Here is a 12622-nt window from a genome sequence, read left to right on the forward strand (position 1 = left end):
TCAAGCTTAAAGGAAAATATTTCAGCTTCCATTTACAATCAAGGTCACAGCGGCACCTACATTTGAAGCCCACTGCTTCCACCCAAGAGTTTTGGAAAGTGTAGTTTACCCCTCTGAATCTGTGGGTTTTTTCCTCCCCCTTTTTTATTTAGATTAGTTTCTTTTATCTTACTGCATTGTGAATAGGTTATTTATTTATTTTAAAAAGAAACGAGTTTACCCCTCAGAAAACTACAATTCCCAGCACCCGTAAGAAACTACGGTTCCCAGGATTCTTTGTGACGGAGCCATTCATTTTAAAGATATAGATGGTGTGGATGTGACCCAGCAGTGGGGGAACGTTGGGGTTTCCTTTCTATATGAAATCAACGCCCCCTGCTTCCAAAAACAGACAAAACACCCCACATGGTGACCAACCGAGGCCCGGCACATCAGTCACGAGAGACCCGAGTTCAAATCCTGCAGTGCCACCAGGTGCGTCCTTTGCTCCTGCCTCTGATTCTCATCAGAGGAATGGGGAACTGCAAGGCGGCTTTGCAGCCCAACCTGATGCCCCTTCCAGATGTTTCGAACTACAACTCCCAACAGCTGCAGCGCCCGCTCAAGCCTCTGCGCTACCAGAAGGCCTTTTTCAGGCAGCTTTGCACCCTTCAGGGGTCTGCAAATAAAAAGAAAGAAAGGGGAAGGGGCAGCTGGGCCAGGAGCAGGAATTGGCAAGATGGGAACATCCAGTGGCTGTGAAAAGGAGTGGGTTGGGCCACACCCTGCGCATTCCAGGCAGAGGCCAACACTTTCTTGAGCAGCCGGCCTCCAGCTTCACGGCAGATGTGACCTCGTCAGCAGGATGGCGGCCCCAGGAGCTCAGCGGCGCTCAAGACATCCCTGGACAACACGTTCAGATCAATGCGTCTCATTTAATGGAAGAAGACGAAAGCAACGAGAGCGAGAAGCTATAAGGAGGCCGAGACCCCTCATGAAGGTCTAAGTCCCAAATCAATACCAAACCGGATGGGGTTTTTACAGCAGTTGCTCACTTCCCTAAGAGTTTGGCGCACATGCAATTCATGCTTAGCAGGCAATACTTACGGTCTCCAGATAATAAATAATAAATAATAATAATAATAATAATAATAATAATAATAAGAATAATAAGAATAATAATAATAATTTATTTGTACCCCGCCCATCTGGCTGGGTTTCCCCAGCCACTTTGGGTGGCTTCCAACAAAGATTAAAAATACATCAAAATGTCACACATTAAAAACTTCCCTGAACAGGGCTGCCTTCATATGTCTTCTAAATGTCAGGTAGTTGTTTTTCTCTTTGACATCTGGTGGGAGGGTGTTCCACAGGGCGGGCGCCACCACTGAGAAGGCCCTCTGCCTGGTTCCCTGTAACCTCACTTCTCACAGCGAGGGAACCGCCAGAAGGCCTTCAGCGCTGGACCTCAGTTTCCGGGCAGAACGATGGGGATGAAGAAGCTACTTCAGGTGTACTGGGCCTTTGAGGCCGTTTAGGGCTTGAAAGGTCAGCACCAACACTTTGAATTGCGCTCGGAAACGTACTGGGAGCCAATTGCATGCATTTCTGGAAGAGCCCAGGAGATGGGCATCTCTAGGGTGCAGGAGTTCACAATCTGTGCTTGCACCCACGTTTTGCCAGTTATTTGCAACTCAACATCTCACACACGACAATGCAAGTTGACTTTACATGACACACACAAAACCCTCATATTGTGACCAACTGAGGACCAAGAAGCGTGAAGTCAACTAAGGAAGATCTGGGTTCGAATCCCACAGGACAGAATGCCCCAGGAAGGACAACACAGCCTCTCCAGGCCTGATGTTTTCTCCATGCCTGGTTTCTCACCCTTTGCACAACTCCAAGGAAAGCCTCAAGCTTGCAGCAAGCTCAGACCTCGGGAGCAGGTCTTGCGCATCGTTTGGTTTCCTTTCCAGGTAATACTGGCTTGAGACTGTTGCTTAACGGCAAACCCTGGTCAGTTAAACCAGCTGGCTTTGTTCCCCGTGGTTCAAAGCTGGCTTAGTTAGAATCTGAAACATGTGTCGTTAAGGTAAAATGGGGTATATGCAGGATAAATGGTTTTGAGGGTGTCTGTAGAATTTGTACTGTTAAAAAGGAAAGGCGTCAAACCGTCACAAGAGGTGCTGAAATTCTGGGAGGTTGAATAGTTACAATGGCTTGGTTTGGTGATGGGGTGCACATTTTTATTCTTATTTATTCTTATTACTTTGTCAAAATAAAATTAAAAAGAGATGTACAGAGCAATCCTAACCATGTACACTCAATGGATAGGTATATGAGAACTTTTCTTTACAGCAAATATTAATATCCAAGCATGAAAGGCATTTGAAATCGTTAAGTGATTAGAAATTACTTTGCACTGGTTGATTTAGGTATACAGTGGTACCTTGGGATGCAAATGGGATCCGTTCCGGAGCCCCGTTCGCATCCTGAATGGAACGTAAGACGCGACAGCGCGTCTGCGCGTGTTGCATTTTTCTACTTCCGCGCATGCGTGTGATGTCATTTCGAGCATCTACGCATGCGCAAGCAGCGAAACCCGGAAGTAATGCGCTCCGTTACTTCCGGGTTGCCGCGGAGCGCAACCCAAAAGCGCTCAACCTGAAGCACATTCAACCTGAGGTATGACTGTACTTTCCTTGCTTGCTTAAAGTTTCCTGAGTTATAATGCATGATATAAATAAATAGTGCTTTAAGTATTAAAAAAAGAAGAAGAATCTGAGCACAGTTTGTCTTAAACCATCCTCTCTGGTTTGGACCCAACACCAAACCTGGAATCTTGCAGCCTTTTTCCTAGCTCTTGCTAGGACAGCACCCGAGCCAAAGGCATCTTTAGTCAGGCTCATTCCAATTTGTGCATACAGCCCTAAACCCACTGCAAAAAGCACTTTGCATTCACGTGTTTCAGGGGGTAGCAAAGAGAGGAGGAAGCTACCTGCCTTGCAAAAGAACAAGCCTCCGCTGGCACATGAACCCAGTGGCACCAAAGTCTCTCAAAACTGCAGCTGTGCAGAGGCTGCCCAACATGCTGAGCTTGTGCACACAGTTTGATGCCCGAACATTTCCACCGTGCGCCCAAAACGCGCAAGGAGAGAGAAGGGAGGTGTTGGGGGCAAGCTGCCAAAACCAAACAGGGAAGCACTTGCCACAAATCAGCCAATCGTGCTGTGGGTTTTCTGGAAATTTTTTAATTGGGAAAGTTTTCCAGAGGGAAATTCCCATTAAATTTACCCAATGCAAAATAGGCTCATCCGCACCAGAAAAATTTCGGGGCTGATGGGATCTGTAAGCCCCAAACTTCGGGAAGGGCCTAGGCTGGCAGAGGTCGCCCTGAAAAGTCACCTAACCTAGAGCCTTTATTTTGCTCGTATTTAGCAAACAAAGCTAAACTGCCAAGCTCACCTGAATGTTGTGCTTGCAGTTGGCACCCATTCATTGTTTGCTAACGAGCTTATGAAACAGAAAGTTTCCTGCGCGGGAATTTTTTTTTGCGCTGGATTAATTTCCTGAAAATCTTCCGCCCTGCAGCACTGAAACCAACTTTGCTTTCTCAAGCAGCTGCAGTCTGAATCGGGAACTGTCCGAAGAGGAGGGCAATCCCTTCTCCATCGGGGGAACCAACAATCCTCTTGTGTTCTTGAAGACAACCTCATGCAAAGGGGCCCAACTGCGGCCCCTCCAGATCCCTCCATTTGGCCCTCGGGGCTTTTTCCAGACCATCCCCTTCTTCTTAAGCCGGCAAGCAAAAACTATGCCTCTTATATACTTGGGTGAACTGTTGATCTGCCCCCCCTTTTGCCTACAGACCCCCCAACAGCTGGCACGTGACCCCAATCCGCAGCCTCAAGACACATCTGCCAAGCCAGGACCCCGTCGCTTTATGAAACAGGGAAAAAATGACTAGCCAGAACCAGAGACCCAGTAGCCACTACCCAGGTTTCTGTGTTGTCTACTGTTTGCCTTCACCTGAACTCCACCATGGACGGGTAATGGGCTAATTTCTTCCTAGCCCAGACTAACCACGTTTGGGATCCAATTACCACAACCATCTCCTCCCTGTTTTTACGGCAAAGCTGGAGCTTTGACTGCTGCCTGCTTCTTTTGGGAATAAATGCCTCTCAGGGACAGAAGGGCAAGATTTTGTTCACAAGGAAAAACAGAACAATTCCCCCCCCCCCAACCTCTGCCAACGAGGCCGAAGGTCTCATTTCCTGGGGGAGAGGGCAAGGGAAGTTTTCTTCTTCTTCTTCTTTCCCTCTTAAGCCTCCTTCCTCTCCTTTGTGGAGATAACCCAGCTCAGCTACAGAATGCAAACATCATGGCTAACTAGCAGCGCAGATGAACCTTCCAACCTAGTTATCCACCAGCCAAGGAATTCATGCCTGGGGATAAACGTAGACGGGTCCTTTCCTACCTACGAGAAACAGTACGCAGGATGGGCAGGAGTGAGCGAATGCAATGCATATTACAGCGATCGCCCAGTTAAAGAAACATTACCAGATTCCTCAGCTAACCGTCATGGTTCTGCATATGGGTAGAAAACAAGAGCAAGAAGATTCCTGCCCTGTTGCAGCAGGGACGGGGAACCATTTTCAGGGAAGGGTTTTCGCTAAGAACCTAAGAAGATCCCCAAAGCCCACCAATCCCAGCATCCTGTTCGTCACCGTGGCCAACCAGATGCCCCTGCAAGCATGTCCCGAGTTCAAGAGCAGCTCTCCCCAACCTGTGATCCCCAGCAGCTGGAATTCCAAGGTATACTGCCTCCGTCAGTGGAGTAGCATCAAAGCCGCCATAACTAATAGCCATTTAAAGCTTTGTTTTCCATGAATTTCCCCCCCAAACCCCTTTTGAAGTTGGTGTCCATCACGACATCTTGTGGAAACGGTGCAGAACTGGGTAAACTGGGGAGGGGGGTGTTAAGTTCTACAGTGATTTTTTTTAAAAAAAACAACCCCTTTATAAACTTACGAGGAATTATCTGGCCCCTGCCATAACTCCCTTCCTCTCCCAGGAATGTTGGAGGAGAGGAGGTGTCAGCCTGTCCCAGGGCTCGGCTCCGAAGCTCATCCATCTCCTTCCAGAACCATCCGCGCCGACGTTCAGAGTGACGTCATTTTTGGGGAGCATGCGTGAGGAAATTTAGGCCCCCCAGGCGGGGGATGAAGGTCTCTCTGTTCTTCAGAGCAGGTGTGGAATGAGATTTGGGGGGCTGGTTCAGGACTGTCAGTTCTCCAAACGCAATTGCCTCTGCTTCCAGCCAAAGATGCTTTCTGCAGAGATAATGCCCAGTTCTCCCCCCCCGTTAATTCCACCCCTCCCTCCATTTTCTAATGTGCCAGATTCAGAAGCACCTTTCTCCTGACATACACAACCCCAACCCCGCAGATAAGCTATTCCACGTGCCTTAAGATCTACTAATCTCTGCACTGAGCCAAGATGGGCCCTTCCAGGCGGCCTGTTTATTGAGCAAACCATCCTGATGTGATTCCACAAAACTTACAGGGAAGTCAGACCGCATCCTGCCTTTATTAAGCATCTCTTTCGACTTCTTTGCGGTGGGGGGAAGGAAATAGCTTTCACCCCTATTTGTTTGCGGTGCGTATGCCTTCCGGTTCATCTTTCATTCGTCACAAACTTTTCAGCACATTTTCCTAAACACAAAAGGTCTATTTTTTAAAAAATTAAATTGATTTTTTTGTGGTTGGGGGCATGGATGGCGGCAAATGGATTGAGATTGACTCCCAGCAAGACAGAAATACTATTTCTGGGGAACAGGGGGGCAGGTAGGTGTGGGCCTTTTCTGTGGCTGCCCCCAGAAGATGGGATTCCCCCCCAAGAGAGGTCAGACGGACTCCCTCTTTGATTCCTATTCAGGCTGCTAGAATCTAAGGAGCAGGAGCCGCTGTGTTTTCATGCTGGTTCTTAATCCGTCTCAATGTATTCTAACTATTGCTTTTCGCCAGTTTGTTTTTTATGACTTTGCATTTTTAAACAATGCTTTTAAATATTGTTAAGCCACCTCAGATCCCAACTTGGAAGAAAGGCAGGATAAAGGTAAAGGGTAAAGGGACCCCTGACCATTAGGGCCAGTCATGACCGACTCTGGGGTTGCGGCGCTCATCTTGCTTTACTGGCCAAGGGAGCCGGCGTACAGCTTCCGGGTCATGTGGCCAGCATGAGTAAGCCGCTTCTGGCAAACCAGAGCAGCGCATGGAAATGCCATTTATCTTCCCGCCAGAGCGGTACATCTTTATCTACTTGTACTTCGTGCTTTCGAACTGCTAGGTTGGCAGGAGCAGGGACCGAGCAACGGGAGCTCACCCCGTTGCGGGGATTCGAACCATAACCTTCCGATCGGCAAGTCCTAGGCTCTGTGGTTTACCCCACAGCGCCACCCGCGTCCCATGATATACATGCATTAAATAAATAAAGCCAACATCCCAGAAATACTAATAATAATTTTAAAAAACGATGCAGGAATTGATTTGCACTGCCCTGATTATAGTCCCTGGTTGTCCTCCTCTGAATTCTGGCCAACCAAAGGAAGTAGGGGGGAAGTTTGCAGCTCAACTTCCCCTGCCCTTCGTCTTATGCACAAAGCTGTTTTCCAGAACTGCAAAGGTGAGGCAAACCTACTTCCCTGGGCCACCAAGCACTTTGTGCCAGTAAATTCACCTCCCCCCTGTTCTTTTCCTAGTCAATTCCGCTCCAAAAGTGGAGCTTTTTTCCATATGCGAAGCAGGAGTTGACAGGAAACAAGGATAAGCAGTAAGACCTTGAACCAGGCGGAGTGGGGGCCGGGGGCCTGGCCCCTTAGGCGCCATCTTCACTCTGTGGTTGAACCCCCATCGTGTGGGGCAGATTCACACCTTACATCATTCTGCCCGGACACTGAGGTCCAGAGCTGAGGGCCTTCTGGCGGTTCCCTCACTGCAAGACGCCAAGTTACAGGGAACCAGGCAGAGGGCCTTCTTGGTGGTGGCGCCCACCCTGTGGAACGTCCTCCCACCAGATGTCAAAGACAAAAACAACGACCAGACTTTTAGAAGACATCTGAAGGCAGCCCTGTTTAGGGAAGCTTATAATGTTTGATGCATTACTGTATTTTAATACAGTCATAACTCTTGTTACGTTTGCTTCAGGTTAAATCTTTTCAGGTGGCATCTGGCGGTGACCAGGAAGTACCGGAAAGGGTTACTTCCAGGTTTTGCCACTCGTGCATGCGCAGATGCTCAAAATGACATCACACGCATGCGCAGAAGTGGCGAATCGCGACCTGCGCATGCACAGACTGTATTTTGTTGGAAGCCACCCAGAGTGGCTGGGGAAGCCCAGCCAGATGGGCAGGGTATAAATAATAAATTATTACTATTATTACTATTTTTATTATATTACATTTAAAGGTCATCCAATGCACATTTAAAGCGGGTGACTTCCCCTACCCCCCCCCCCGGGAGCTGCAGATTGTTAAGGGGGCTGGCAACTGTAGCTCTGCGGGAGAAAACTATAGTTCTCTGGAAGAAGACGCAGAACTGTAGAGTTGGTGGGGGTCACAAGGACCATGTGCTCTCAATGTTCATTGGGTGTGCTTTAAATGTAGAGCGTGGATCTGCCCTTTATCTTTGAAAACACAAAGTAAATTATCAGTTCCATCAGGGTGGTCCAACCCACAGTTGGCCCTCAGCTACATTCAAGAAAAAAACACCATAAAGTCTTTTTTAAAAATTTGGTGTCGTGTGTTGTTAACAAAAGCGCATGCATCTGTTTATTAAATTTGTTTCATAATTGAATATATTAAATCTATTATTTGTGTGCGTCCATTGATTGTGTTTATTAAATATATTAAATATAAATTGCAAATACTTTAAATGACAATGTGGAAAGTTAATTCAGTGTGTTCCCCCTGGGTTCTGTGTCAAAGTCCTCTCACAGCCCACTTGGCATGAAAAGTTGGACCGTCCCAAATTAGAGATTCTCTGACGCCACCAACCCCTTTGTGGGGTTATAATATGGCTTTTCTGTGCTGTTTAGCCTATTTTTAAAGTGGTTTCGTTAATCAACAGAAGGTGGTTGATTTGTAACTGTTTTACCGATGATTTGTTAACTATTTTACAGAATTTATGTCGTAATTGTGATGTTCTGCTATGTTGTTATTTACCGCATGCAAGCCGCTTTGTGACTCGAGTCAGTGAAAAGAGACACAGAAAGATAACAAACGAAATGGAAATGATTCTGTTTTTTCCCCTGTCCTGCTGATTTCGTGCAGTCTTGGCTCCTGGCCCTTCCAAGGGATTTCTGCCCTGCTCCTTCTTCCTCCCAAACCCCATCCTCAGCTGTCTCCCCATTGTCATTTCAGGAAATATTATCCCAGTGAAAGCAGCCAGGTTGCCTGGAGACAGGGGAGAGAAATGTACGGCGCTCAAACCCGGATGATTAAAAGGATCTGGATGAAGCTCCAGAGCCCCAATTTGCAGATCTGAGAGTTCTTTTTCATACGGAGCCAAAATGCGGCTCCTTAAAGGCAGGGAAACAAACAAACAGACCTCAGAACTTGCGAGGGAAACTGAGGGAAGGTCTTGTCTCCCAGCACATCCCTGCGCTTGCTCCAAAGCAGCCAAAAGGGTGTGGCCTCCCTTCGTTACCGCAGCCTTGCAAATAAGTCTGCAAAAGTTACTAGCCTGACTTACCGCAAGGTAATAACAAGAATTACCTGTGGCTCAACAGATTGCCTGACGAAAGAACAAAGCGTCTCTGCCTGCCTAGATCAGAGTCCACTCAACCCCAACAGAGCAAATGTGGTTATTTTTTTAAGACAAAACAATGGCATCGTTATTGCTCAAAATGTTTAGCATATTCACTCCACAGGCATCGGCTCAGCAAACCTTCCAAGCAGCCCTGAAGGCAGGCCAAGGTTATTATCCACACAGCACAGGTAGAAGGGCTGAGGGAAGTAATCCAAATTGGCAGCTTCATGGTCACCAAGCCCACACGGCAATGCAACTTCCAATATAGGGCATCCGTGGAAAAGGGGACCAAATCTCAGCACATGCCAACCTGGTGCATTCTCTTCTTGAGTTATTATTAGAAACGCTTTTAAATTATTTTATATTTATAGAAACAACATATCCAAGAAACACGGAGGTGCTTCTTCAGATACAGTGGTACCTCAGGTTAAGAACTTAATTCGTTCCTAAGGTCCGTTCTTAACCTGAAACTGTTCTTAACCTGAAGCACCACTTTAGCTAATTGGGGCCTCCTGCTGCCACGCTGGCGGAGCCCAATTTCTGTTCTTATCCTGAAGCAAAGTTCTTAACCTGAAGCACTATTTCTGGGTTAGCGGAGTCTGTAACCTGAAGCGTCTGTAACCTGAGGTACCACTGTATAGCCTTATAATCCTTTGCTTCAGGTGCTGCTCACATGGTCCATTATTATTATTATTATTATTACTATTACTATTAGTACAGCCATACCTCAGGATGAATACACTTCAGCTTAAATATTTTCGGGTTGCGTTCCGCGGTGACCTGGAAGTAACGGAGCACGTTACTTCTGGGTTTTGCTGCTTGCGCATGCGCAGACGCTCAAAATGACGTTACGCGCATGCGCAGAAGCGGCGAAATGTGACACGCACAGTCGTGTCTTACATTCGCTTCAGGATGCGAACGGGGCTCTGGAACGGATCGCGTTACATCCAGAGGTATCAGTGTATTTCTGTACTACCCTTCATCCATAGATAACAGGGCAGTTTACAATGCAGAAACACAAAAATACACAGGATAGGAACAAACAAAAGCAACAACCCCACCCCACACTGGCCCTGATATTAAGTTTACGCTGCAAACATGGAACAAGATTCTCCTGTCTTTCCTGGCAAGGCTCCTGGTCTTGTAAGCAGGCTGAAATCCAACAGGTGCCGCTTTCCTTGGAAAGACAAAGAACAGGGAGTTCCCCCACCCATGTGCGCTGTGCCTGTTGAACTTCTGCCTGCCAAGCAATTTGTTCCAGGAATAGTAAAATAAAAACATAATAATAATATGCCATTTTTTAAAAAATGGGAGGCTAAAATGCACATGGTTCCCCCGCCCCAAACTAATGTTATTACTTCTCAGTGGGTCAGGAGAGAGAGAATGGCTGATTCCAGATTGCCAGCGAACAAACAAAATGAACAGGTGGGGTTTTTTTTCTTTTAATGGTGGAACTGTGTGATCCCAGTAATGTCCACAAGTTGTGCATTTGCACGTAGCATGTTGGCAGCTGTGGCTTAGCAATCAATCCCTTTTCACAAGAAACCCCGGGAGTTGCTGTTCTGGGAGGTGAATAGGGGCCTCCTATAAACTCTCAGCTCTAATGACAACGACAACTATTAGTATTATTATTATTTTATTTAAGGTTGCCATACTTCAGAAAGTAAAAGCCAGGACACCCTGAAAGTTGATGAGCATTTTTTTTAGGAAGACCCCCAAATAGCTTCACTTTTTTTTTACATACAAACCCCAGAGTTACTGAGCTTCCCCCCCCCCCGAAAAAAATGACAGCCCCCCCACAATTTTTCAATTGACTTGAACTTCCCCCAGACATCAATTCCACCTTTGAAATCCCAGTAATGTCCGGGAAAATCCAGACGTATGGTGGCCCTATTTAATTATTTGTACCCCACCCATCTGACTGGGTTACCCCAGTCACTCAGGGAGGCTTCTAGCAGATACAGAAACATAACAAAAACAACTTCCCTCTACAGGCCTGCCTTCAGAGATATTCTAAAGGTTGTACAATTACTTATCTCCTTGACATCTTAGAGGAGGGAGTTCCAAAGGACGGGTGCCACCACCGACAAGGCCCTCTCCCCGCTTCCCTGTAACCTTAACAAACTACAGCTCCCAGAATGCTTTGGGGGAAGCCTAGACGGCCTCCTAGTGCTTTAAATAAATGGCGGCTCAGCTGTTTGGGGCTGCAACTCCCATTGGCATGTGATGTGATGCAATCACGTTTCATGGGCATGCAGATGAGCAAATATGATCACAGAATCATAGAGTTGGAAGGAAGCCTGAGAATCATCTAGTCCTGCCCCTTGCAATGCAGGAAAATTCAGCTGTCTCATACCAGGATCAAACCTGCAACCCCGACGTTTTCAGCACCACGCTCAAACCCACTGAGTTATCCATGCTTTGCTATACAGCGGTACCTTGGTTCTCAAACTTAATCCGTTCCGGAAGTCTGTTCCAAAACCAAAGCGTTCCAAAACCAAGGCGCGCTTTCCCATAGAAAGTAATGCAAAATGGATTAATCCATTCCAGACTTTTAAAAACAACCCCTAAAACAGCCATTCAATATGAATTTTACTATCTACCGAGACCATTGATCCATAAAATGAAAGCAATAACCAGTGTACTACAGTCACACAATCAATCAATCAGTAGCAGAACTGGGTTCTGCACAGTCACAAAAGCAAAACAAAAAGAGCCGCAAAAGCAACAACGCAAAATAAATAGCAAAAACAGACAGACCTCAGTGTAACACTCAAAACAGAAGCGTGGCACTCAAACGGAGCACGTTCAGCTTGCGAAAAAAGTTTGCAAACCGGAGAACTTACTTCCGAGTTTGCAGGGTTTGAGTTCCAAGTTGTTTGAGTACCAAGGTACCACTGCATTATGTTATGAGCAACTGGCTGGGGCTGGTGAGGGTTGTGACCCCAAACACAACCACTTGCGGAGGCGTAAATTGTAAGCAGCCACCTGGGGTAGCAGAAGACCGAGTGACCACTGCGTGACTCAACCGTTTAAATTAAGCCCAGGCTTACGAGGCAGAGTACAGTATGCTGCCTAGCTCTGCCCAGACACTCCCAGAACGGCAGAATAAACACCAAATCCCTAAAGGAGAGCAGGAAACACAACACCAACACCACATGTGGCCGGCTGCACCCACTACTTAAAGAAAACAAAGCTAAAAAAGAACAGAGACCTGTCAAGCCACTTTGGGATATGAAGGCGTCACCCAGAGTCAAAAGGCTCTCCTCTCAACAGCCGCCCACAACAGTTAAAGAGGAAGTAAGTGGGGGGGGGGGAGAGGGACGGATCTAGCTCACAAAGTGCGGAACGGCCAGGGAGGCCTGTCCATATCCCAAGCGCGGCACCTCCACGAAGGAGAACTGGGAGCACGCGCAACCCAGAACACACCATGGCTGTCCGGAAAACGGCAAAACCCGCGGCTGACTCAAATTTGCCTCCCAAAGCTGCCCCAAGTGTCTTGGGGTGACGGCCCACAGCAAACCCACTAAAGGAGGAGAGGCACAAGAACATGGCAGCTTTCGCTTTACCCGCCAAGGGCCACTCACCATCTCGTCCAGGGCGTAACGCAGGAGGCCGTGCTCGTAGAGGATGAAGAACCGGCGCTGCCATTTCTAGGAGAGGGGAAAAGGAGGCGTGAAAAGGGACCTGTATCTTTGCCAGGAGTGCACCCGCCCCGTTCCTCTCACAGAGCCACAATTCCCAGAGTTCCACGGGAAGAGACGAAAATAAATAAATAAATAAATAAATAAATAAATAAATAAATATAATAATAATAATTTATTTGTACCCTG

The 12622-nt window shown here is 47.2% G+C and overlaps 1 protein-coding gene across 7 annotated transcripts in view; it reads right to left on the minus strand.

Moving 5' to 3' along the window:
* Positions 1-12622, minus strand: part of MPRIP (myosin phosphatase Rho interacting protein) — a 218247-nt gene that overhangs the window by 109281 nt on the left and 96344 nt on the right. For all 7 annotated transcript variants that reach the window (XM_053364529.1, XM_053364525.1, XM_053364526.1 and 4 more), the window contains exon 3: positions 12377-12442. In XM_053364529.1, the coding sequence (XP_053220504.1) occupies positions 12377-12379 (3 nt within the window). In that variant the 5' untranslated portion in view covers positions 12380-12442. The remainder of the gene's footprint in view (positions 1-12376; positions 12443-12622) is intronic.

This window comes from Podarcis raffonei, chromosome 14 (assembly GCF_027172205.1).
Source record: "Podarcis raffonei isolate rPodRaf1 chromosome 14, rPodRaf1.pri, whole genome shotgun sequence".
Lineage (NCBI taxonomy): Eukaryota > Metazoa > Chordata > Lepidosauria > Squamata > Lacertidae > Podarcis > Podarcis raffonei.